The 27,870-nt window shown below is 38.4% G+C and overlaps 1 protein-coding gene and 1 long non-coding RNA gene across 6 annotated transcripts in view; one reads left to right on the top strand and one right to left on the bottom strand.

Moving 5' to 3' along the window:
* The first annotated feature begins 7,319 nt into the window (after positions 1-7,319).
* On the top strand, positions 7,320-10,691 carry LOC309626741. The gene is made up of 2 exons (XR_014243378.1): positions 7,320-8,628; positions 8,939-10,691. It is a non-coding gene; the product is annotated as an uncharacterized lncRNA (long non-coding RNA).
* A 1,951-nt stretch (positions 10,692-12,642) lies between these two features.
* MAPK6 (mitogen-activated protein kinase 6) overlaps positions 12,643-27,870 on the bottom strand; it is a 44,312-nt gene continuing 29,084 nt past the window's right edge. For all 5 annotated transcript variants that reach the window (XM_082387876.1, XM_082387874.1, XM_082387872.1 and 2 more), the window contains 5 exons: positions 25,761-26,941; positions 23,821-23,965; positions 21,324-21,488; positions 15,950-16,151; positions 12,643-14,883 (listed from right to left, as the gene is read on the bottom strand). In XM_082387876.1, coding sequence (XP_082244002.1) covers positions 13,782-14,883; positions 15,950-16,151; positions 21,324-21,488; positions 23,821-23,965; positions 25,761-26,315 — 2,169 coding nt within the window. In that variant the 5' untranslated portion in view covers positions 26,316-26,941 and the 3' untranslated portion in view covers positions 12,643-13,781. The remainder of the gene's footprint in view (positions 14,884-15,949; positions 16,152-21,323; positions 21,489-23,820; positions 23,966-25,760; positions 26,942-27,870) is intronic.

The raw sequence follows: 27,870 nt of genomic DNA, 5'->3' as shown, positions 1-27,870 counted from the left end.
GTTGTTTAAAAAAACAGAAATAAAAGAACGTCCTCATGCCTTTCTGCTCACCAGTTGAACAGACCGGTGATGTGGGTGCAAAAGGAGATAGTTTCTAAACAATGAAGCCATTTAGAAGATAATGTTAAGAGAGTTGGTGATGGAAACATATATAAGAATGAACTCCTGGGCTTCCCTGGTGGCGCAGTGGTTGAGAATCTGCCTGCCAATGCAGGGGACACGGGTTCGAGCCCTGGTCTGGGAAGATCTACACATGCCGTGGAGCAACTAGGCCCGTGAGCCACAATTACTGAGCCTGCGCGTCTGGAGCCTGTGCTCCGCAACAAGAGAGGCCGCGATAGTGAGAGGCCCGCACACCGCGATGAAGAGTGGTCCCCACTTGCCACAACTAGAGAAAGCCCTCGCACAGAAACGAAGACCCAACACAGCCATAAATAAATTAATTAATTAAAAAAAAGACTTTCTCTCTAAAAAAAAAAAAATAAGAATGAACTCCTAAGTCACATACTTAGTAATCACGAATGTGTCTCTTTGAGACATCAGGACTTCAAAATTTTAACGTATTCTTTGTGAAACATGCACTTGAACCTTGAAAGTTCTGTTATGCTAATTGATCGTTATGGACAACAGAACTCAAATGACATCTGTGAGTCCAGATGGTATATAAGGTAACATTTTAATTTGTTAGAAGTCTTGGAACTCTTTTGTGTTTTCTCCCATTGTGCATGAAGGTAGCTAAATAATTGAGTCAGGTAGGTTCCTTGTCTTAAAGCAATATGGACAAGGAAGTTTATTCCAACAGTATGACATTTTTGAAAAACAATCATTTTTTAGACTCTAAAAGTATATTTGCATTTGTTTGTATATCTATATCTGTCTGTCTGTATATACTATAGGTATACTCTGTAAGGATACATATGATTACCAGGCATGTATGGTGGGGTTTTCTGAGAGGGAGAAGGAGTAGACAACTGGGGAGAACCAAGCAAAGAAAAGAAAATGTACTCAAAATGTGTGAAATTACATTTATGTATTTGTGTTAAAACAAAAATAGATTCAACAAATATTTGAGGATTTACTATATGCAGGCCCTGTGTTGGGTGTTGAGGTACATCAGTGAACAACTCTGACAACAATCCCTACCCTCATGAAGCTTATATTCCAGAAGATAATAAGCCATAGACATAATGTGTTGGTAAATCATAACTTACACAACTGTGGTGATATATAAGGAAATAAGATAAATTAAAATATTAAATGAATGAGTAGAAAACCTACACTTCTCGTGTATGGCTTTCCTTACCCTCACACTACTACCACACTCACGACAGTCTGACACCACATGTTGGGGGGATTTCCAATTCTGCAACGCCAGCTGGGTATCGCATAATTTAACTCAATTCTGACACTGTCTTCCCAGAGATAGCATCAGATCCCATAGGTTAAGGGGATCTGAGACTGCCCTTCACTTCAGATGCCACTCACAAGCAGTCAGCCCCAGGTTACCTGCAACTTCTGTCTGACTTGGCTACAAATTGGGGGTTCCCATGACCTTCTCCCCTTTGGATTTAATTATTTGCTGGAACAGCTCATGGAACTCATGGAAACACCTACTTATGCTTACAAGTTTATTATATAATAAAGGATGTGATGAAGGATGCAGATAAACAGCCAAATGAAGAGATACATAAGGTGAAGTCTGAGAGGATCCTGAGCACAGGAGTTTCTTCCCCGTGTAGTTGGGTGAGTCACCTTCCCAGTATGTAGAGATGTTCATCAACCTGGAAGCTCTCTGAATCCCATACTTTTAGGATTTTTATGGAGGCTTCATCACATAAATACAATCTATCATTAACTCCATTTCCAGCCCTTCCCCCATCTCCGAAGAATGGAGAGTGGGGCTGAAAACTTTAAGCTTCTAATCATGGCTTGGTCTTTCTGGTGACCAGCCCCCATCTAGGAGCCCACCAAGGGTCACTTCATTAGAACAAAAGACACTGCTATTACCCAGGAAATTCCAAGGGATTTAGGAACTCTGTGGCAGAACTGGGGTCAAAGACCAAATATTAGAACAAAAGATGCTCCTAGTGGTCTATCACTTAGGAAATTACAAGGATTTTAAAAACTCTGTGCCAGGAACCAGGAGCAGAGACCAACATATATATTTCTATTATCTCACAATGAATAAATATAATTTTAAGAATTATAATTAATGATAATTAAGTGATAGATGTATGAAAATTAAAAGAACATATACACATATTTTAAAATTAAAAATAAGAAATTGTTTTATCAGTAATTTAGTAATTAATACCACCAACAAAAAAGAAATATATTGAATGGTGTGACAGTTAGCAGAGGATTTAAGGAAATTTTTATTCTAATAAAAAAAAAACTGAAAAAACACCTAAGAATTAGGTGGCCTGAATCTAGTCCTGATTCCACCACTGTCCAAAGCTCGGCTAGTTACTTAATTTCTCTTTCTGTATCCTTAACTTGCAACTGGGGATAATAATACCTGGTCTGCTTGACTTCATTGGGTTATTGTGAAACTCACATGAAGTACAGAAGTACACTCTAAAAATCATCAAACACTTTACACAAGTCAAAGAATTGAGACTGATAAAGCTATAGATTGTTCTGATGAACCCAACAAGAGACAAGCCAGCGGAATCAATGCCTGGAGGACCCCAGTGGGTCCAGTTGGAAAAACATTGTCCTTCAGAATGATAGAAAGGTGACTAAAATATAAGAGGAAAGAGGTAGTTTATTACCATGTGTTGCAGGCACACTGGGGACAGCCAGCTAAAAACAACCCCCCACCTGCCTGCCACTCTCCATTAACTAGGATTGACTTCCGGCAGCACTGTTTCCTCAACACGACACTGCCAGCTGGTCATAGTTAAGTAGAGGTGGGGCAATATGATTTTTTTCCAGAGAAACTTTGACTTAGGAGAGGGAAATAGATGGAGGGATGGACAGCCAGACAGAAGAATTCTGTACAGCCGGAGCAGTTACATTTGAAGTTGGAGCTATGAGCAGCTATCTTTGGGCCAGGAAGCCTGGTTGGCCTAGAGTGAGGCAGAGTTGAGAAACAGCCTAACCCTCCTCGGGCTGCTGGTGCCCCGGCCTGGTTCCGGTTCTTCCTGAGGCCCACTTCTTGGGCTCCATGAGTCACCCTTGAATCCTGAAAATTTTTCAAAGGTTAGCATGTTTTCTGTTGCCAAAGATCCTTAACTAAACATATAATCTACATCTGGCTCACTTGGCAGGGTTACGATTAACAGGAATAGCACAGCGGCAGTTAAAAAATAAACCACCTTGCACTGGCTTAACTGGGTCATGAACATATTGTGCAACCCTGACAGGTATAGTCATTCCAACAAAGAGAACAGGATAATAGGAAAGCAGCTGACTCAGGAGTAATACAGTCATTAACCTAAACTGCACCCACATTTGAAAATGCAGTTCAGGAAAATGAACATGCTGGACCTGACAACATTTTTTGAGAATTTCTAACTGCTCTTGGGACTGCGGCTTAGAGCTTGCTGGTTCTGGAGAGTCATACCGAAGGAACCCCAAAGTTACACACTCCCTGCTGCAAATCACAGAAAAGTTGGAGAACCATGAACACTATAACTTAACCTCAAAACTATTAAGCGAACCCCAGAAATATCAATAGAGCCTCACTGCCCCTGAGTCCCATCAATACAGAAGAATTTAGAAAACAGCAGTCATCATTCATTTCCTTCATGCCTTCATTCATTCAACAAATATTGAGTGCTTATTACATGCCAAGTACTGTGTTAGGGGCTGAGGATACAGCTGTGAAAAAAACCGATGAAGTCCTTGCCTCAAGGAACTTATGGTCTAAGTGGAGGGAGAGAGACAATATAACATCGGGATGTAACATGTTGTTGTGTGCGCTGGAAAGAAAAATTAAGCATGGCAGGCATATAGGAGTAATGGATGTGTGTTATTTTGCGTACAGTGGTCAGGCACAGCCTCTGTGATAAGGTGACATTCGAACAGAAATTTCTGAGAAGGGAAGGAGAAAGGGATGCAGCTCTCTGGGCCAAGAGCTTTCCAGGCAGAAGGAAGAGCTAGTAAACAGCCTAAGGTGGGAGCCAGTGGGAGCCCATGTGGCTGGAGCCACGTGAACTTGAGAAGGAGTGGTGGAGGGGTGCCTCGTAGGCCTTGGTAAAACCTCACATTTACTCTGAGGAGGGGAGTCATTGAGATTTTGAGTAACTAGAGGAGTGACATGGTCTGACTTATGGTTTAAAAGGATCACTCTGGCTGCTGTATGGAGAATAAACTGTAGGGGATCCAGCGAGACCAGTAAAGAGACTATGGCTGTAGTCCAGCAGACAGATGGTGGATTAGATCATGTAGCAACAATGACGATGGTGAGAAGTGGTCAGATTTTGGATATCGCCATGAGGCTCACTGAGGGATTGGATGTGGGTTTTCAGAGAAAGGAGTACAAAATGACTCCTAGGCTTTTGGCTTCCAAATGAAGATGCTTGTCCTCCGGGGGGATGCGGAGCGGGGAGGCAATGCAGACTATTTACATCAAACACAGAAAGTGGACATGAACTCAGTCTAGTTGTTATGGATCTGAGAGCTGCCTGTGCTGAAGTACTTCAGGCCAAGGTCTGGGCTGATGAGGAAGGATCAAAAAATGGAGCCAAGAGTTGGGCAGAGCTGACGAGCAGTATGACTAGGACAGAATGCCATCTGTAGGTCAAGGCCGGATGTTAAGATACTTAGATAAGGGGATGCAATACTGAAAGCAAAGTCAAGGTCAGAGTTCAGAGTTTCAGTCCAGTTTGGGAGGCAAAGGCAGTAATTCAAATGGGACAAGAGCAAGGATAATTTATGAAATATGAGAAGGCTTTGAGTACAACATCTCATTTAATCTTTACAACAACCCCAAGAATTAGGTGTCATTAGCCCTATTTTACAAATGAGGAAAATCAAAAGGGTGAATAACCTACACGTGGCTGGTAAGCAGTAGAACACGATTTTAAGCTTAGTTTGGATCTGACTCTACAGCATGAGTTTAAGCTTAAAGACTGAGCAATACTGCAAGTTTCAATGTCTCAGTAGGCAGCTGAAGTCATCTCAGAGGTTCAAGTTAGGTGGGTGTGGGAGTAGTAAGCACAAGTGGAAGCAGAGTCCAAGTATACAGACAAATTTGGATCCAAGTTGGAGTTTGAAATCAGGAACCCAGGATCTGGCAGAGCAACACACCCTACTGCAGCAGCACCAAGAGCTAAGCAAGGCATTGCAGATGCAGACGGTTGTAATGCAAGGTAAGTATTCTGCTTAGCTAGATTTGTTAGATTTGTAACACTGCCACCTTATTATACCAAGGCATCAAGGGTAACATGCAAATCCAGTGGAATTTGACTGTTAGACCTCTGCACTGGAACTGAGAGTGTTTCAACATGGGTAATCAAACGTCTTTTGTGTAAGATACTTGTTACATAAATATCCTTTTCTTTACCTGGTTTATTTAAGGAGCCTGGCCGAGGCACTACAAGGAAAGAGCTTGGTGGGTTCACAATGCTCTTTCAAAGGTAAACAACTTTGGGCTTCCAATACTTTTGTTTCTTTTCCTCCACCAAATGCAGGAACTGAACACACTGAACACAAATTCCATTCTTAATCTGCTTAAAAGGCACATTAATGCACTCAGTCCAATGCAGCTATTATAGAAATAAGAGCTATAAGCAGTATATACTGGTAAAGGCTAATCATCGTGGCTATTATAGTGGGTTAGAATTCAACAAGGTGCTGTCCTTTTCAGAGTTGTCCCAGGTAGGCTGTATTGTTAGGCTCAAGTAATTTGCATCTTCTAAGTTAACAAGGACCTTAGGCCCATAGAGATAAGTGCCACCCAGTGACAGAGAGTGAGTTAGTGGTGAAAGTGGATCCAGAACTCTGATCTCCCAATTCCCAATTTGTCCTCTTTCTTCTCTATCTAGATTTTGATGAGATATTAGATTTGAATAGTAAGCAATCCTAATATGAACAGGCATATAGTAAAACTACAATTACTGATACTAGATACATGATAAACCCATTTAGGGTAGAGCATCTACTTGTTTTGAATTCAACAGTAAATGGGAACTGAAAAGGCCAAGATTAGGTGAGCAATTCAGTCAGAGAACATGACAACCAGCCCACTAACTAAATGTGCTACACACCATAGCATATGATGGAAAACAGTACTTTAAAATAATTTCGTAAGGAATACTATGGAGAACCTACACTATTTTAACCTAGAAGCAAAGGTGATACCATATTGAATTTTATTTTAAAAATAGTTTGATTCATAATGCTCTTTTTACTCCTTATATGTAGGCCCCAGTATAAATTTATATAACTGGCTCAGTCTTTATGATACAAACCACCTGTTCCCAAGCTGCAGCAACTGCAGCAGGAAATAAGAAACAAGACTATCTCATCATCATCATCACTGAAGTGGCTGCATAAGGATCCCTAAGGTGTAGTCATGACTTTGTCATGAAGTTGTTTGGCATTAGAAATTCCAATTCCTACTGTAGTTAAAGTAAACTAAACACAGCAAGCCTGGTAAGGTTAATTGAATAGAAAATACCTGGTTTCTTATTTGGGAAGATGTGGATGAATAGGAACTCTCATATGCTTGCAGGAATGTAAATCAATATGCTCACTTTTGGACAGCAATATAGCATCTCATAGACTTGAAGATATGCATTCTCTGTGACCCAGCAATTTTACTTCTAGATATATACCCTAAAGACACTCTTATACGTGTTTACAAGAATTCTCACTGCAAATGTGTTTGTAGCAGCAAAATTTTAAAAACAAGTGTCATTTAAAAAGTGGATAGGACTTCCCTGATGGTCCAGTGGTTAAGAATCCACCTTCCAATGCAGGGGACGTGGGTTTGATCCTTGGTTGGGGAACTAAGATTCCCACATGCTGCGGGGCAACTAAGCCCACATGCTCTAGAGCCCGCATGCTACAACTACTGAGCCCCCGACCCCAAAAGAAGAAAAAAAATGGATACACTGCAACGCAGCAATTAAAATGGAATTAGAGCTACATATATCAACATAAATTTCAGAGACATGTTGAGTGAAAAACATAAGTTGAAAAAATAGGAATATGCCATGAGATTTTAAAACATGCACTATTACATGCTTACAAAATCATTAGTAAAAGTGAAACCGTGCACCTCAGATTGGGACTTGAACCCACGTGCTGGGACTGGAGCCCAGCCAAAACTCTGACTGGGACTTGAACCCACGCAGCTGGGACTTGAACCCGGCCAAAACCCACAGTCTTCCAACTGACATCACACACCTGGTTTTAGGACTTAAAGAAACTCAGGTTCTTGATGTCTCATTGCAGAAAGAATTCAGTGAGAGACAAAGTGATAGGTAAGAGGTGGATTTATTTAGAGAGAAACACTCCACAGAGTATGGGCCATCTCAGAAGGTGAGAAAGGCACCAGGGTATGGGGTTGTCAGTTTTTATAGGAGTGGGTAATTTCATAGGCTAATGAGTGGGAGGAGTATTCCAGCTATTTCAGGAAGGGGTGGGGATTTCTAGGAATTGGGCCACCACCCACTTTTTGATCCTTATGGTCAGTCTTGGAACTGTCATGGCGCCCGTGGGTGTATCATTTAGCTTGCTGATGTGTTACAGTTAGTGTATACCGAGACTCAAGGTCTAGTGGAAGTTGACTTGCCATCTTGGACCCATTTGGTTCTAATCAGTTTATGTCATGTCCTTGGGCTATGTCATTCTTTCAAAGGTTGTGCCCTGCTCCCTTCCCTCCTGTGTCAAAAGTATAAAACTGTGCATGAGAATGATAAACAAAATTCAGAAAAGTTGTCTACCTCTGAGGAGGGAGGTAGGGAAATGAGATGTGGGAGGGTTAAAGAGAGGGATTCAATTGTATCTGTAGGTGTTTATCTGATGCAAATGCACATTAGATGAACTGATAAAGCAAGTGGTATTGAAACAGGAGGGAAGGAGGCAAGGCACAACCTTTGAAAGAATGACATAGCCCAAGGACATGACATAAACTGATTAGAACCAAATGGGTCCAAGATGGCAAGTCAACTTCCACTAGACCTTGAGCCTCGGTATACACTAACTGTAACACATCAGCAAGCTAAATGACACACCCACAGGCTCCATGACAGTTCCAAGACTGACCATAAGGATCAAACAGTGGGTGGTGGCCCAATTCCTGGAAATCCCCACCCTTTCCTGAAATAGCTGGAATACTCCTTCCATTCATTAGCCTATGAAATTACCCACTCCTATAAAAACTGACAACCCCATACCCGGGTGCCTTTCTCACCTTCTGAGATGGCCCACACTCTGTCTGTGGAGTGTTTCTCTCTAAATAAATCCACTTCTTACCTATCACTTTGTCTCTCACTGAATTCTTTCTGCAATGAGACATCAAGAACCTGAGATTCCTTAAGTCCTAAAACCAGGTGTGTGATGTCAGTTGGAAGACTGTGGGTTTTGGCCGGGTTCAAGTCCCAATCAGGGTTTTGGCTGGGTTCGAGTCCCGGCAGCGTGGGTTCAAGTCCCAATCTGAGGTGCACAGCTTCAGTATCTATACATTTTTTTTTTTAATTTTTATTCATTTATTTATTTAATTTTTGGCTGTGCTGGGTCTCGTTTCTGTGCGAGGGCTTTCTCTAGTTGCGGCGAGTGGGGGCCACTCTTCATCGTGGTGTGCGGGCCTCTCATTGTCGCGGCCTCTCTTGTTGCAGAGCACATGCTCCAGACGCGCAGGCTCAGTAATTGTGGCTCACAGGTCTAGTTGCTCCGCAGCATGTGGGATCTTCCCAGACCAGGGCTTGAACCCGTGTCCCCTGCATTGGCAGGCAGATTCTCAACCACTGTGCCACCAGGGAAGCCCTCTATACGTTTTTAAAAAAAATTCTACACCAGTTTTCCCACGTGCTTGAAATCTTATTTAAATAATAACCAAAAAAGTGTGTATGTGTGTGTGGGGGGGTGTTGCTGTTTCTAAATTAAACCTAATATCTAAGATTCAGAAATAGCTCTAAAAATTGTGATGCCAAACCAACAGCTGGAACATTCCTCTAAGTTAGAATTAGTCGTTTAAAAAGTAAATTATTTTTGGACATAAACAAAATGGCAGAATAGAAACCTCTAGACCTCACTGCCCCACAGAAAAACCGACTTTAACAATACATGGTCCAAAAAGCCTTTATGAATACTCCAGATCCCAGTTAAGAAGTCACAGAACCCCCAGACAATCTCAAAGCCAAGAACAGAAGCACTGAAATGAGCAATTTGAAAAGCAGTTTTGTTTCAACCATGTCAGCCCCTTCCTCAAGCCAGCGTGGCTCATGCTTGGGAGGGAAAGCCCACCTTGAAGCTTCTCCTTTGGGAGGGACAGGGAGGAATAGAACAATCAACCAATGTTCCAGGTTTTCGGGGGCTGCCCCAGAGATTGATTGCAGTCTGGCCTGACTCAAAGCACCACTTTGGCTGCCTGGGGGCCACTGAGAACAAGAGAGCTCAGGGAATTGTTGCAGCACCAGAGAACCTGCAGTACCTGGGACAGACATTGGACAAAGCAAGAGACGACAACCTCCTGGAAAAGAAACTTGGTTGGGGGATGAGGGGTTGGGGGGATTGGGGGGGTGGTGGCAACACACACAAGTACCGAGATTACACAATCCCACAAAAGGTTTGAGAATCTCTAGCTGGGACTATTGGTGAGATTACTCCCCAGTACAAGCCAGTCTGTAAAGATAGGTAGAAGCACCTGTTTTTTCAGATGCAAATATCAGAACAAAAAATAACAAGACACATGAAGGAACATGGAAACATGGCCCAAAGAAATAAATCTCCATATACTGAAAGAAAATGAAACGGAGATCTATGAATTACCTGACAAATAGTTCAAAATAATCATCTTAAAGAAGCTCAATGTGCTACAAGAGAACACAGATAAACAACACACAAAATCAGGAAAACAATGCATGAACAAAGTAAGGATACAACAAAGATTTAGAAACTATAAATTCACAAGAGGGGCTCAACAACAGACTTGATCAAGCAGAAGAATCAGTGAACTCGAAGACAGTTCATTTGACATTATCAAGTCAGAGAAACAAACAAAAAGAACAAAAGAAGAAAGCCTAAAGGACTTATGAGACAAGATCAAGTGGACAAATGCATATTACTTAGTAAAAGAAGCCAGTCTGAAAAGGCTACATACTATATGATTTCAATATATAACATCCTGGAAAAGGCAAGACTATGTATGGAGAGTAAAAAGATCAGTGGTTGCATCGGTTTTGGGGTGGGGTGGGAGCAGAGGGAAGAATGAGTAGGCAAAACACAGAGGAGTTTTAGGACAGTGAAACTACTCTGATGATACAATGGTGGACACATCATTATACATTTGTCCAAACCTACAGTATGTACAGTATCAAGAGTAAACCCTAATTAATGTGAACTATGGACTTAGGCTGATACTGTTGTGTCAACGTTATGTTCATCAATTATAACAAATGTACCACTCTGGTGGGGGATATTGACAATGGGGGAGCTGTGCATGTGTGGGGACAGTAGGTATACCAGAAATCTCTGTACCTTATGCGTAATTTTGCTGTGAACCTAAAATTTCCCTAGGGCTTCCCTGGTGGCGCAGCGGTTGAGAGTCTGCCTGCCAATGCAGGGGACACGGGTTCGAACCCTGGTCTGGGAAGATCCCACATGCCGCTAGAGCAACTAGGCCCGTGAGCCACAGTTACTGAGCCTGCGCGTTTGGAGCTTGTGCTCCGCAACGAGAGAGGCCGCGACGGTGAGGCCCGCGCACCGCGATGAAGAGTGGCCCCCGCTTGCCGCAACTAGAGAAAGCCCTCGCACAGAAACGAAGACCCAACACAGCCAAAAAAAATAAATATAAATAAATAAAAATTTTAAAAAAAAAGCTTAAAAAAAAAAATTTCCCTAAAAAATAAAGTCCATTAAAAACAAACAAAAAAAGGCTTCAAATCAACAATCTAACTTTACACCTCAAGGAGCTAGGAAAAAAAACCAAAACTAAACCCAAAGTTATCAGAAGGAAAATTAGAACAGAAATAAATGAAATAGAGAAAAGATAAATTTAACAAATGCTTAGCTAGAGTAAGAGAAAGAGAAAGGAGTCAACATAAATCAGAAATGAAAGAGACAGAAATTAAAAAGGGATCATATGAGACTATAATGAACAACTGTATGCCAACAAATTGGATAACCTAGAAGAAATGGATAAATGTCTAGAAACATGCAACCTGTAAGAGTGAACTGTGAAGAAATGGAGATTGACTCAATCATCAAAAACCTCCCAACAAAGAAAAGCCCAGGACCACATGGCTTGACTAGAGAAGTCTACCTAACATTTAAAGAAAAATATCAATCCTTCTCAAACTCTTCCAAAAAACTGAAGCGGGAATACTTCCAAACTCATTCTATGAGGCCAGCATTATCCTGATGCCAAAATCAGACAAAGATCTAAGAAAATAAAACTACAGACCAATATACCTGATGAATACTGATATAAAAATGCTCAAAAAAAAAATACTAGCAAACTGAATTCAACAGCACAAAGAATTAACATTATAAACAGGTGGGATTCCTGGAATATAAGAATCAACCAACATATGGAAATCAATGTAATATAGCACATTTTCAGGATGAATGACAAAACCCACATGACTATCTCAATTAATATGGAAAAAGCATTTGACAAAAATTCAACACCTTTTCATGATTAAAAAAAACACTCAACAAAATAGGAACAGAGGGAAATTACTTCAACATAATAAAGGCTACATATGAAAATCCACAGCTAACATCATATCTAAGGGTGAAAAACTGAAAGCTTTTCCTCTAAGAGCTTGCCTTTTTAAGGTAACTTGAATATACATTTAAATTCACAATGATATACATTGAAATCACTGAATTCACTGAAAATATATGCATTTTTAAAACCTTTGTGAATCCAGATGAAATTAATAAATAGGTCAGTGGAAAGGTAGAAGTCCAGATATTAAGAGAACTGGCTTTGTACAAAACAGGAATGGAAGACAAAACAGAAAAGTGAGGTTAAAGGAAGAATGGTTATATTTGGATAGGTAAATGGGTAAGTTCTTGAGCAAAGGAAAGATGGTGTATTGTAGAGCAAATACATTTAAAGGAGGTTCCTCCAACTGCATAGTTCAAAGCTTCCACACACATCTTACATAATAAGTTTTGAAATCTATGAAGGCCTTATTCCATTTTAATGTGTGAGGTTAAGTCAACAAGAGATTTTTGTGTGGAGATGAAGAATTGTTTTCTTTTAAGTCTTTTAGCCTAACATAGTTTAAACTGTAGCCAAGATTCAAAGATGCTGAAAAGTGGAACTAGATAAGATTCTGCTAGTGGTTTTCATTCTAGCAGGTAATTATTTTCATTACCTAGAGTTATACAAGAGCCATATTTGCCGGCCATGATTTATTTGTCCTTTTTCTTCAAACAGGATAACCAAAGATACAGACAGTATTCAATAAAATAAAATAGATGAAACAAATTCTAAGAGACTGTGATGCCACATGCTACATTTAACCTAATTTTATTCATGCTTGCCTTGGGATGGGGAATAGATCATTCAGTAAAAACATACAGTAAAAACAAAATATGTCTTATCATGTACAACTTTTAAACTACAATAATGATGTACCTTAATTACTTCCATGCACACATTACAGTTCTTTTTTTTTTTTAAAATAAACACAATTAAGACTTCTAGGAGCATTTTATAATAAAGTAATTCCTAATTTTTCTTTGTAGATAGATCAAGCACCTCCAAAATACAAATTCCTATACACAGTGAGCGCTTTACTTAAAATGAATACTTAAGTAAATTAAGTACATGGACAGCCTTAGGATAAGCTGACATTATATATTCAGCTAAATAGGCAACAAACCATAGTGCCAAATGGAAAAAGTGTATTTGCAAATAAATTTCAAAAACTAAGTTAACTTTTTATAATTAAATACAGAAAATATACTGATTTGCTAAAATAAATAAGATGTGATGTAGCAACACTTCACTATAAAGAATGCATACCAGAACATTTATAAACAGTGAGTGAATCTTATTAAGAATAGTTTACTACAATAAACGCTGGCTAAATAGAAGTGCATATTGTGAAGCACTATGGGTGGTATATGTTTTGCCACATACTTTTGTTACCTTGAGGTAGATAACACATGTGTACCAAATTCGGCATTCATTTTCAGTTGCTGCTGGTATCATGTGTTTTTAAGAAATGTGTACAGTATGAAAAACTTGAAAATACTCATGAATGAAAAATGTTTTAGGAAAAAAATAGATATTTTCATGCAATTATGTACAGTCTCACTGTGTAAATTTCAAGGCAAGATTTTTGTTTCCTGTAAAACAGATCATTGTTCTATGAGAGAATGTTTTTTACTTGTCTTAGTGCATTTCTTTTGTCTCCTCCTGCATTGCATTATTTTGCTCTATTCTTTATTTTTGTGTGCAAACGACATGCCAGTTAAAACGAAAACCATCTCACATGTAGAAAAAAAGTCTGGATTTTAAAAACCAAGAAAATATCCTTTCTAAATGACACCATCTGATTCAAGTAAAAAAATGACTTAAACACTAGTAATAAAGAAGACAAAACACATTTCATGAAGAATACAAAAAGAAATGTCTGCTGAGTGTTTTAGTTCAGATGTTTCAGAATGCTGCTGTATGTTTTATGAGGAATCTGAGGGGAAGATTTCATAGCAGAAGGTGTTAATGTGGCCTGTATTGACTTAAGTGGTGACCCAACTGGACTGTGAAACTGTGGGATGCCTATGGATTCAAGCTGCTTGTTAAAGAGGAACTCTCCACTGTTGTTCAGAAATCCTTCCTCATTTCCTCTCTCCCCAAGCTTCCCATCCTCTACCGGCTCAGTTTCTAGCATTTCAGCATCCTCTTTCCTGCTAAAGAACTTGTCCAGGTAACTGGTATAAGTGTTTTCCTTTTCAATTTGCTCATCCTTCCTTACCTCACAACAAAACTGATTTATGAGAAAACAGTCCTCCCCACCTCCCACAAACTGGCTATCCCAAGAAGACTGGTACAAGGCTTCTAATTGAGCCAAATTGGCCATTCCTTTCTCCTGTTTTTCTCGGCTTACTGACTTGGATATCAAACTTTTCAATTCTAGTTGGGACACTGAGCTATTCAAGTCATTTAATTTGTCAACAACATCAGTAGGCTCATGTTGTGAACTAAGTTGAATAGTTCCTGCAATAAAGGAATCAAAGTCAAATCCCTGATTCTTTTCCCTTTCTTTTTCAGCCAGTTGCTGTGATGCTTCCTCTAGAGCTATCTGGGCTTTAACCAATCCATTCCTTTCACATTTTGACTTGCCTTTCTTATCAGATTTTTCTTTGCTTTGTTCTTTCCAATTGGAAAGATCTATAATAAGCTTGGGTTCATAGTAATGATTAACTTCACTCTCTCTCCAAACTAAGTTATCTAAGTATGATGATGACCTCGTTTTGTAGTTACAAGTATGGCTACACTCCAGATCACAATATTTGTTTTCATGATGATCTGAGTATTGCCAACAAGGCTCAGTAGAGTAACTGGTGTCAAAAGCAGGATCCTCCAAATACTTTTCACGATCTCCATCCAAATATTTTCGAGGATCGACTTGTACTTCTTCTTCATCAGTGACGTCGGACAGAGCTCTTGGGTCAAGCTGAACTTCATCAATATCAAAGTTGTTATGTATAGGCCAATCATGCTCTGAAAACTGACAATCATGGTACCTGAAAAAAATTAATACATTAGTCTTAGTCCAGGTGTATGATTTCATTTTCAAATGCACTGCGTGCCTTTTAGATCAAAACACTGTGCTTGCTAGGTCTATGAGGGGATAATAGGAGTGTTAAGTCATGAGTCTTCCTCCAGGAATTTATAATTTATAATCTTAACGGATAGGTAAGCTCTGTTACTATATAAAGCAATATGAGGCAATATTTGGTAATTACCAATAAAGTATATAATTATATAAAATGTATACAAACATCTGAGTGACTGATCTACTGATCTACAGTTCAATTCTAACACTGTTTCACACACAGAAAAAAATACTTTATGGCCACAAAATGTAGGTCTCTAATCTCAATCAGGTGTCATACAGATTTTCACTCTACTGGTAATAAGGCAGATAAGAAGAGGACTTGATGGAAATCATCACCATGAACAGAAAAAACAAAAAACAAAAAAACCCAACAAGTATCCATGTATATGTTTTACTGAATGTGGTATTCTCTTACTGACACATTACAGTAAGGTGACCACACCATGCTCAAGTAGAGGCAGACTGAGACACACATGAAAACATGGGGGGTTGAGGAGGAGGGAATAGAAAAGAGATTAGATAACTAATAAGTATGATAGAAAACGTGGAGACTGGAAAACATCTGGGTATGTGAGGAAAGAACTATACACAGATGGTAGAAATGTTCATTTGGAGAAAGAAAATGGTTGGCAGATGTGTGTAAACATACTCTCAAACACCTCAACATTTTAGGATTAAAAAAATGCAACAAGTGAACTAATTTCAACATTAACTACTTCTTGTTCCAAAGTAGCATTTAATTTTTCTCATTATATATATCCTAAGCAGTAATTATTAAATATTTAAATCACATAAAGGCTATTCAAAGACAGCAGTAAGTTCAGCAGAAACCCAAGACCAATTCTAAATTTTTAAGACTTTTACATCGTCTTATCATATATAATTTAAAATTAAAACTCACTATATTATGGTTCACTGAAAAGAAAATCTTTTTTAAAAAAAAATCTTTTTCTAATTTAGAGTCAATTTACCTTTCCCAGTTATAAATGTGACTATGAGTTTCATCCATAAGCAAAATATCATCAACTTCATCTTCAATATGAAAAGGATGACTTGAAATTGGCTCATCCATTGGAAAAGAATAAATGCTCATGTAAGGATGGGAAAGCGCTTCTTCTGCTGTCAACCGATCCATGGGGCTAAATGTCAAAATTTGTTCCAGGAAATCCAGTGCTGCAAAAGAAAGGAATAAAACACCTTAACTATACTGGAGGTCCACCAACCCATAAAGGACAAAAAGGGATTATAAAATTAAAAGGTAAGTTAATTTAAGTTTTGTCAGAGAAATAAAACTAACTTTCCTGATTCACTGATTGAAAAGACACGTGCCCAAGAAACAAAGTAAATATTTGAAATATACCCCAATCTCATATTATGGCCAGTTATAAAGAAAAAGGAATATATTAAGTTGAACCATGTGAAACTTTCATTTTTGTCAGTCAAAAACGGTCAAATAACAGCAATTTCATATGGCTCAACCTAATACATAGGTCCCAATTTCAGCTCTGCAACTCACTAGCTTAGCTGAATTACTAGCTATGTGGGACTGGACAGGTTATTTAAACTTGCTGAACTTCAGTTTCTTCATGTGTAGAATGGATATATAGACAGATGTCTTACAAGGTGTAAAAATTAAATGTATAGTGTCTAGTACTTAATATAAAGCCCTTTCCTCCCCTTATCTCACTGACTAGCTGTTGTACTAATTTGTTGATTTCTGTTTCACATCAATCACACTACAGCATATCACACAATGCACTTGATCATTTTAGGGCTATGGTGGAGCTACCACAAACCCAATTCTTCCCACTCAGTCTTTTAGCTCTTCCTAACTAAGCTCCTTACCCAGCCTGAACCACTCTGTCACCAGCCCTCCACCACCACACACTTGTACGCCTTAGGACTGACACCAATCTTCGATTCTGAATCATTCCTACCTTCCACTTTCTCCATTTCCTAGCCATACAGTGCTGATAAAAACTAGATGCAAAATCACATATATATCTAGCTTTCTACAAATTCATACATACTGTGGAATTTCAATTTGGCCTTTGCTATTGCTTAGCAATGTTCCTCACTATCTCTTTATGCTATCTATCTTCCCATTATTCTCAACAGATAAACTTCACATTTATCTCAATCCCTACTTCTTCACTATGGTCTATCACACATCTACTTAACCATACCTTCTGTCTCAAAGGAAAAGCTAGCTAGACCTTCTCTCTAAAACTAAGCTGCACTCTAGAAAGGATGCTATTCTCAATTCCCAATCTCTCATTAACATGAAAAATAGCTGACATTTATATAGCCATTTATATTTTCACCTTTTCTCCACTCCTCTCTATTATATTACCCTAATCTAGGAAGTCATTTCATGATACAACAAGCTGTTGTTCTTGGTTCTCCTGCAAGAGTCAGTCTTAGGCCAGGGCCCATGTGTCTCAAGGCAAGAGACAATCTGAGGCATCGAGTTATGGATGGTTGACTCAGCATAATTACCATCCTCAGAAGGAAACATATCCAGCTACACAAGAGGAATATACTCTAAAATCCCTAGCATTTGGGAACAGTAGATAGCAGGTAGAAAGAGGCAGAGGTAACAAAGAAAGTAGTCAGGCTGATGGACTTCCCTGGTGGCGCAGTGGTTAATAATCCGCCTACCAATACAGGGGATGGGTTTGATCCCTGGTCCGGGAAGATCCCACATGCCGCGGAGCAACTAAGCCCGTGCGCCACAACTACTGAGCCTGTGCTCTAGAGCCCACAAGCCACAACTACTGAGCCCGCATGCCACGACTACTAAAGCCCACGTGCCTAGAGCCCACATGCAACAAGAGAAGCCACCGCAATGAGAAGCCCACACACCGCAAGGAAGAGTAGCCCCTGCTCACCGCAACTAGAGAAAGCCTGTGTGCAGCAACAAAGACTCAACGCAGGAAAAAAAAAAAAAAGAAAGTAGTCAGGCTGAGCTCCCAAATGTATGCAAATAAAAAACATTTCCATCATCGTTGGAAATGCTATTGGATAGCACTGCTCTAGAGGAAATCGGTCTATTTACTACAATGGTGTTGAAGTATAGGCTAAGATATAGAAATAAGTGGTAAATCTTTCCCACTCTTATTCAACATAGTTTTGGAAGTCCTAGTCATAGCAATCAGAGAAGAAAAAGAAATAAAAGGAATACAAATTGGAAAAGAAGTAAAACTGTCACTGTTTGCCAATAACATGATACTATATGTAGAAAATCCTAAAGATGCCACCAGAAAACTACTAGAACTAATCAATGAATTTGGTAAGGTTGCAGGATATAAAATTAATGCACAGAAATCTCTGGCATTCCTATACACCAACAACGAAAAATCAGAAAGAGAAACTAAGGAAACACTCCCATTTACCATTGTAACAAAAAGAATAAAATACCTAGGAATAAACCTGTCTAAGGAGGAGAAAGACTTGTACTCAGAAAACTATAAAACACTGATGAAAGAAATCAAAGATGACATAAACAGATGGAGAAATATACCATGTTCTTGGATTGGAAGAATCAATAATGTGAAAATGACTATACTACTCAAAGCAATCTACAGATTCAATGCAGTGGCATTCTTCACAGAATTAGAACAAAAAATTTTACAATTCGTATGGAAACACAAAAGACCCCAAACAGCCAAAGCAATCTTGAGAAAGAAAAATGGAGTTGGAGGAATCAGGCTCCCCCACTTCAAACTATACCACAAAGCTACAGTAATCAAGACAGTATGGTACTGGCACAAAAACAGAAATATAGATCAATGGTACAGGATAGAATGCCCAGAGATAAACCCATGCACATATGGGCACCTAATTTACAACAAAGGAGGCAAGAACATACAATGGAGAAAAGACAGCCTCTTCAATAAGTGGTGCTGGGAAAACTGGACAGCTGCATGTAAAAGAATGAAATTTGACCACTACCTAACACCATACACAAAAATAAACTCCAAATGGATTAAAGACTTAAATGTAAGACCAGACACTATAAAACTCTTAGAGGAAAACATAGGAAAAACACTCTTTGACACAAACCACAGCAAGATCTTTTTAGACCCACCTCCTAGAGTAACGGAAATAAAAACATAAAAAAACAAATGGGACCTAATTAAACTTAAATGCTTTTGCACAGCAAAGGAAACCATAAAGAAGACAAAAAGACAACCCTCAGAATGGGAGAAAATATTTGCAAATGAAACAACAGACAAAGGATTAATCTCCAAAATATAAAAACAGCTCATGGAGCTCAATATCAAAAAAACAAACAATCCAGTTAAAAAATGGATGGAAGGCCTAAATAGACATTTCACCAAGGAAGACATACAAATGGCCAAGAGACACATGAAAAGATGCTCAACATCACTAATTATTAGAAAAATGCAAATCAAAACTACAATGAGGTATCACCTCACGCTGGTCAGAATGGCCATTATCAAAAAAGCTAGAAACAATAAATGCTGGAAAGGGTGTGGTGAAAAGGGAACCCTCCTGCACTGTTGGTGGGAATATAAATTGATACAACCACTATGGAAAACAGTATGGAGGTTCCTTAAAAAACTAAAAAAAGAACTACCATATGACCCAACAATCCGACTACTGGGCATATACCAAGAAAACCATAATTCAAAAAGAGACATGTACCACAATGTTCATTGCAGCACTATTTACAATAGCCAGGACATGGAACCAACCTAAATGTCCATAGACAGATGAATGGATAAAGAAGATGTGGCACATATATCCAGTGGAATATTACTCAGCCATCAAAAGAAATGAAATGAGTTATTTGTAGTGAGGTGGATGGACCCAGAGTCTGTCATACAGAGTGAAGTAAGTCAGAAAGAGAAAAACAAATACCGTATGCTAACGCATATATGTGGAATCTAAAAAAGAAAAAAAAATGGTACTGATAAACCTAGTTGCAGGGCAGGAATAAAGAGGTAGATATAGAGAATGGACTTGAGGACATGGGGTGGGAGGGCAAAGCTGGGGCAAAGTGAGAGTAGCACTGACATATATACACTACCAAATATAAAATGGTTGGCTGGTGGGAAGCAGCAGCATAGCACGGGAGATCAGCTCGGTGCTTTGCGATGACCTAGAGGGGTGGGATAGGGAGGATGGGAGGGAGGTTCAAGAGGGAGGGGATATGGGGACATGTGTTATGCATATGGTTGATTCGCTTTGTTGTGCAACAGAAACTAACACAGTATTATGAAGCAATTATACTCCAATAAAGATCTATTAAAAAAAAAAGAAATAAGTGGTAAACTATAGAGAAAGGGAGGATGAAAGGTAAGAATGGAGGGAAATTTAAAAGATTGGGTATTCATCTAAAGACACTAATGGGAACAGGGTTCCTAGTAGTCTTAATGTGTTAATTCACATGTACTTAATCTTATTTGCTTTTTCCCTCTGATGATCATGAACAGAACACGAGAAAAGCTTAAGATGTTTAGGAAACTATATATCCCTATCTTTATGATTCATGAAAGAACTATTACAATCCTGGCATTGATGTAGCTAAATACAGTATGATAATTCTTAAACATGTAAGACACAATCAACTTTTAAGAAAGATGTTTTTCATGTCTAATGCTCTTCTTTTAAAGAATGTTACCTTATTACAGATAACTATTACAGGAGTTAGACTTTTGTATCTTATTTATATCAACAAACCCTAAAGATATGTCTTATTTTGAGATATGAAATTAATTACTTTAGTGGTCAACAGTTTTGATTCTCCCCCAGTTCCTACTACTTTCAAGTTTGCACAAACTCTCACATTTAGCACCTAATATTACTAACAGTGATCCGTCAACTTTTATGTAGGAAGTTTGCTCATATGGAGTTTTGATCTTTCCTCCTTCTCTTCCTTGCTCTGAAACCTTTGCTTTCCCTGACTCAACTCCCTCTTTCATACCTAAATCACATTTATATTCATACCCACACTTATGTATCATATAACCCTCACAGAACCCCATTCCAGCTTAGTGAGAGTCAGTAATTAATAGGTTCACCTAGCGTAGACAATGAGAGGTATAAGCTGGAAAAGTAGATGGAGTTAGAACCAGGAGAGAGGGGTTACTTTCTGGAATCTAGAAAATTATTCAGAGCAAAGAAACAGATCCCAGCCTAAGTGCCAGGCCAAAAAAGGGAAAACCAGAGGTGAAGTTTCAGGTATACCTTAAAGTGTCTAAAGACTATTTGAGAGAATGCTACATATCTAAGGATAAAAAGCTAAAGCTTCCCTACACAAATCCTGTTTACACACAAACACACCATTACATGATGCCTACTCTTCAGTCACAATACCTTCTCGACTAATTCCCGGAAGCAGCTGAGTTAAAGGTCTGTGTGGCTCAGTCATGTCATTTCTAATGTAAACTGGAATTACGTTGAGAAGCTCCTGACGATCTTCCTCATGTACGACAGGAATAGATTCTAAAATCAGCTGCATCTGTTCAAGTTCATGTGCACCTGAGATCAAAAAAACACCAAATACAACAGGAATAAACACACTGTTTGCTTATTGGCAATAAACATTCTAAAGCTATAGGAAAGTAACTTAAATATTGTAATGAACACTGGGGGGGGGAATGGTTTTAACTGAATCATTAATCAGCAGATTTCACTGCACTGAATATCATCATCAACCTGCTCAAAAAGCATATCTATTTCAATTACTGCTCACTGATACGTTTAGTTTTAGCTGCTTTGTTTCCATAAGAAACTGACTTGAAGTCTGGCCTCATATTAAGGTATCATAAAGTAGTGAAAAAAGCAATGAATTGAGATTTAAAGACCTAGATTCTAGTCTTAACTGTACCACTAATTAACTCACTGTAACTCTGAGAATACTTAAAACAGTAATGACTTAATTTCACTATCAATAAAACAGAAGCCTGCACTAGATTTGTGAAACAAAAAGTTTTATAGTTATATATTAGGCTCAGTTAACATTTCAGGACCACTATTAAAGAAATAAAAGGGGAAACACTTCAGGCTAAATGGGCAGCTAAAATTTTTTAAAAAACCATTCATTTGCTTTTCCACTTATTTCTAGAAATTCATTCAACATTCAAAATTTTTCTTGAGTGCCTACAATGAGCAAGGCACTTTAGATACATCTGTGAAACAAAACTGAGCAAGTTCCTGCTTTCATGGAGCTCACAATCTAATGGAGGAAGACAGATAATAACTCTGTAAACATTCACATCAAACGGTGACAAATGCTATGAAGAAAAACAGAGTAAGCTAAGGGGGACAGGAGCACTGTTGGGGGTAGGGTTAATTTATATTAACAACCAAGGATGACCAAGGAAGGTCTCACTGAGAAGCTGAAAATTAAGGAAGTTAGGGAACACACCATACATTCATATGGAGGAAAGGAGTTCCAGGAAGATGAGAAAAGGCCCAAAGGCCTACAGGAGACAGTGGCCTTGGGATGTCCAAGAAACAACAATTAGGCAAGTGTAGCTGAAGTAGAGTGGCTCGGGGGGAAGTGATAGCAGATGAGGTCAGTGGTACCAGAACACAAAGAGTTTACTTTATCCTGAATTTGATAAGAAGCCATTATAGAGTTTTGAACAGAGAAATGACATGAGCTATGTTTTCAGAGAACTACTACATTGCTCTGTGGTAACTAGACCACAGACAGCAAAGGTCAAAGCAGGAAAGCCAGTCAGGAGGTCATGCATTAGACCAGGAGAGGCATAATGGTTTACTGAACTGGCAGGAGGTGGGTAGTGATAGAGATACTAACAAGCAGTTAGATTCAAGACATATTTTGAAGGAAGAGCCTGCAAGATCTGTGCTGAGAGAAGTGAAGGATGATGCCAAGATTTTGGCCTGAGCAACTAAGAAGTGGGTCTGGTTTACTAAGATAAGGAAGAGAGCAGAAAGAGAAAGTATGAGGGAGAAGTATCAGGAGGTCAGTTTTGGGTAGGTTAAATTTGAGATGCCATTAGCCATCCAAGTGGAGATATTGAGTAAGACCGAAAAATAAGGCTAGGACACTTACCAAAGGTTAAAAATACACAGATTTCCAATGAATGCTTAGTCCTTGCCTTTATTGCTCTGTTAATATATTGAGCTCTATACTAATCAACACTTAGATCTCCCTCATGTCGCTTTTACTGGATGGTTCACAAACCTACCGAAGAGGCTTTAGAAGGGAACTATCACTGAATCTTTCAAATCATTTCACAAACAATTCTCTTTAATTAAATGTTTAAAGTTTAAAAGAGTTTAAGATCGAAAATTATGTTATTTAGAGAGTTTTTTTTTTTTAATCCACCTTAACTAAAAACTCTCTCACGCACTTTTTTAGACTCCTTCATAGCACCAAACTCTGCAAAAATTGGTTGTTTCTGAAATATCACAGCAGTCAGGCAACACGATATGGCAAATCAAGCAACAGGGTTGATAGGGGACACAGAAAGAATTACTGAATTTTCAACAACTGCTAAAAAATTTTACCAGGAAGTGACAAACACTGACAGACTCAGGCAACTCAGGTATCATTTAACAGATAACCAACAAATACTATGGATCTACAAAATATGAAATTATGTTTAAGAAGATATATGCTAAAGAACACTAGAATTCTGACTAAATTTATTGAGTGAAAAATTCAGTGAATATGTAAGTTTTCTTAATTTTTTAGATATTAAAACCATTTATCTTTTCATTTTAATATTCTAAACTACAATAAATTGTTTTAAATCTTACATAAATCTTGCTTCATAGATATATGCAAAATTATTTCTCTTTGGGATAATTTTTTCCACTGTATTTTAAAATTTCTAACCTGCAAAGAGGGTTTTACCAGTCAGCATTTCAGCAAAGATGCAGCCTGCAGCCCACATGTCAATGGCTTTAGTATAATTATTAGGAGAAAGTAAAAGACGTGGAGATCTGTACCATTTAGTAACCAATCCTTCAGAAAGATGACCCTGAAAAAGAAACAAAAATATACTTTTTACTTTAGCTGAATAACAGTACATAAAAAACACGATTCACTGAAGAATCCTTAATCTAAAAACAAACTGTAATTGTAAAATCCTAAAACAATACTGTTGATCTCTATGCCTATTTTCAAGTCTCTTGCACTTGTGAGCCTGAATGGAGGTTAAACTCCCCCTGTAATATACCATCTATAAAATTATGTTCACGTTAAGTCTGCTAACCGAAGTATGCTAGAAGAATTTAGTGTTAAATCTAGGCCACATATTCAAAACAGGTTTCAGAGGAGGAGCTATTTTTCACTTCAAGTCTCAAGTTAATGAAGGAGCAGGTATGCTTTAAATCAATGAGAGAAAGGCAGGAAAGAGCACCAGAGGTGCTATTTAAAAATGCATTGCTGAGGCTTCCCTGGTGGCGCGGAATCCGCCTGCCAATGCAGGGGACACAGGTTCGAGCCCTGGTCCGGGAAGATCCCACATGCTGCAGAGCAACTAAGCCCATGCACCACAACTACTGAGCCCTCGTGCCGCAACTACTGAAGCCTGTGCACCTAGAACCCATGCTCCACAACAAAAGAAGCCACCACAATGAGAAGCCCACGCACCACAACGAGTAGCTTCCGCTTGCTGCAACTAGAGAAAGCCCGTGCACAGCAACGAAGACCCAACGCAGCCAAAAATAAATTAATTAATTAACTTTAAAAATAAATAAAATAAAAATGCATTGCCAACCTCCTTACTGACAATCCAGCAGGCCTGGCTTTATTGCATATCCCATTCCTAATCAATTTTTACTACTTCTACATTTATGAATTGTTTGACAAAAACAGTTACACATATATTGCCTTATTTCATCTTCAAAACAACCCTGAGAAAATGTGAAGGTAGATATTAACACTCAGATTAAAGAATCTGCTTAAGGTCATATAGCTTAGTTGGATGTAGAAATTAACTCGATTTTAGATAGTGCAACTTCTAGTTCAGTGTTCTATCTACAATACTGCACTGTTATCCATAAAGAGGATGTGGTCATCCATTTCATTTTGGTACTCAATTTCTATGTTAAAGTTTGTTTTTTTTTTTAATTAAGTTATACTCAGTGTGAGATGATACATGAAAATGAAAAGATCTGTCTTAGACATGTGCTATGGGAAGCCAAGCAAGCAGGCCTCCCAGGGATGCTTTATAACCAAAGCAGCTCCGTTTTTATATTTTGAACATCAGGATCCCACATATGATTTCATTTGAAAACTAAAAGACCAGAGTTCGGCTCAGAAAATTAAAGCAAGCTTTTATTTAAGGCAAAGTTACTATGAATCCTTTTGGCTATTCTTATTGCCTACTTTATCTTTATGCGAATTTAGATTTCAAACTAAACTAAGTTTACTAAACAAGGCAAAACAGAATGGTATGCTCGAAGGGACCAAAAAAGGCATAAAAGTTGAAATAGCAACCCCTATTACCTTCAGATAGGACCACCTTCTGCCTTAAACACATAAGGATATATCCTACTTTCAAATAAGGGAGAATTTCAGTTATATAATAAATATAGATATATAAATCAATAAAATAAATAACGATACACTTTTAAGAATTTGTATTTAATCAGGATTCTACTCCAACCTTCATTTCAAACACAGGGAGACTGTGAATGGAAAAAAGGTACTATGTAAAGTTTAATACAATGAACTAAAAATTCTGCCACAACACACAAAGGAAACATAAGCACTTACATCTGATGATGTATATCAGTTTAAAGGTCTGTCTCAGCTGACTTTCCACATACCTTATGGGAATAATGAGGATCCATGATCCGTGCAAGACCAAAGTCGCCTATCTTCAGCACCAAGTCTTCAGTATTAATGAAAAGATTAGCTGGTTTGAGATCTCTGTGCAGTACGTTTGCTGAGTGAATATATTTGAGCCCACGTAGCAGCTGATACATGAAAAGCCTGGCATGCTCTTCCAGTAACGGGCCCTGCTCCAGGACATTAGCCAAGTCTGTCTCCATGTACTCCTGAACAATGTAAACACTGTTCAGTTCAGTAAGAGAGCCCACATCATCTGTTAACTGGCTTCCACTAGGACCAAGAATTTCAAACACCTTCACAATGTTATCATGGTCAAGTCTTCTAATAATTTTGATTTCACGTAGAGCATGTTTGACACTCTGGGGATCAGTAAGGACAATTTTCTTGATGGCTACTCTTTTGTCACAGTCATTATCTACAGCAGAAAAAACCAAGCCATTGCCTCCACAACCCAATGGTTTTAAGTCCATATACCTAGAGCCCAGATCAAAACCATGAATGTTCATGAGACTTTCAAATTTCTCTGCCATTTTGAAACCCTTACTATTGCCTTTTCCTTTCGAATTGTTGAACTTGTGTAAATAAGGAAGAAAGCTGGCATCAAAAGGAAAGATCTTTCAAAAAGGTAGAAAAAAAATAATTTTGCTTCCACAGCAAGATGGTTTCATTGCATATGCCAACCAGGCCCGTTGAGTTCCCCTTAGATTTAAAGCTCAAAAAGCTCTACTCATACTGAGAATTAAAAAGATTGCAGTACTCATAGTTCAAGAAAGGGGCAGCAACTCTGCAGACATTTAAAGAAAACACTCAAGAAACTCAAACGGAATGAAATGACATACTATGCACTCAGATTTACTGTGCTGAAGGGTTTAACATTTAACAGAAATGTGAATAAATATGCACACAACAGGCTTCTATGAACATTCTCCTCACAGTGCAGATACATTCAGTGTTGGACTGGTCCTGAGCAGCATCATTCTAAGGTGCTGGTAAGCACTATTTCCGTTTTGCTTCTTTTCTTCCTTTGTTGCTGTATATTTCAACAGGAAGCCCTGGTGGCTGTTGGTTAACAGAAGATGTCTTTTGTTAGTGATCAGGTGGCTCCAGCTCACCACAATCACAATCAAAGCTACCGTCCATCTTACTCTGATACAACCTGGAGGATGAGAAAAAAGAAGGAAAAGTCACCACTGTAGGAAATGCTCTTTTTTTTTTGGCTGCACCTTGTGACAGGAGGAACTTTCCCGACCAGGGATCAAACCCATACCCCCTGCAGTGTAAGCGAGGAGTCTTAACCACTGGACCACCAGGGAAGCCCAGGAAATGCTCTTTTATTCAACTCTGTAAAATGACACAAATTGGGCATTTAGCTATAGGCTACTACTGGTACATTAAACATACGTATTTAGTCACTAAATGGAAAGATTACCCTCAATCAAAAACAGCTATCCATGTTGTAAGCAATTCACACGTGTTGGCTCAGACTCCAGATCCCACCATACTAGATTCTTTATATTATTTAGGTCATTAGCTTGTATAATTTCTTAAATGTCAATGAGCAAAGGAAGGCTCATAATATTTTTAAAGAATTCTTTAGAATTTCTGAGGGGTAAAGCATTAGTAACATTTTTCTAAAAATATATATATAATAGCCTACAATGTGTTAGTTCATTAAAGAACATGTTTACTTATTAACTCTGCCTAACAATAGCTAATGAACAAAAGTGTAGCAGTACAAATAAGAAATTTGCCGAGCATGTTCTTAAACATAGGAGTGAACTTAAACAGTGAATAAACCTATGAATAAAACCCATGAAATGATGTTTAACTTCACTGGTAATCAGAAAAATCAAATTACTTCATGAAGATAACATTTCAGATTGAAAAACATTTTTAAGAGTCAGCTGTTAGTATCAAGTCTGGAGAGGAATGTGGAAAAACAGGAACTTTCATACAATATTGGTGAGAGTTTAAATCAGTAAAAACATCAAAGAGCAAATTGGCATAAGCAAATAAATAAGGATCATACTTATGACTTGGCAATTTTTCTTCACGGACAGGTCCCTAGAGAAATGCTTGCAAATG

The sequence above is a fragment of the Balaenoptera borealis genome, assembly GCF_965194805.1.
Source record: "Balaenoptera borealis genome assembly, chromosome: 3".
NCBI classification, from domain to species: Eukaryota; Metazoa; Chordata; class Mammalia; order Artiodactyla; family Balaenopteridae; genus Balaenoptera; species Balaenoptera borealis.
This window is presented reverse-complemented; position numbering and strand designations above follow the sequence as displayed.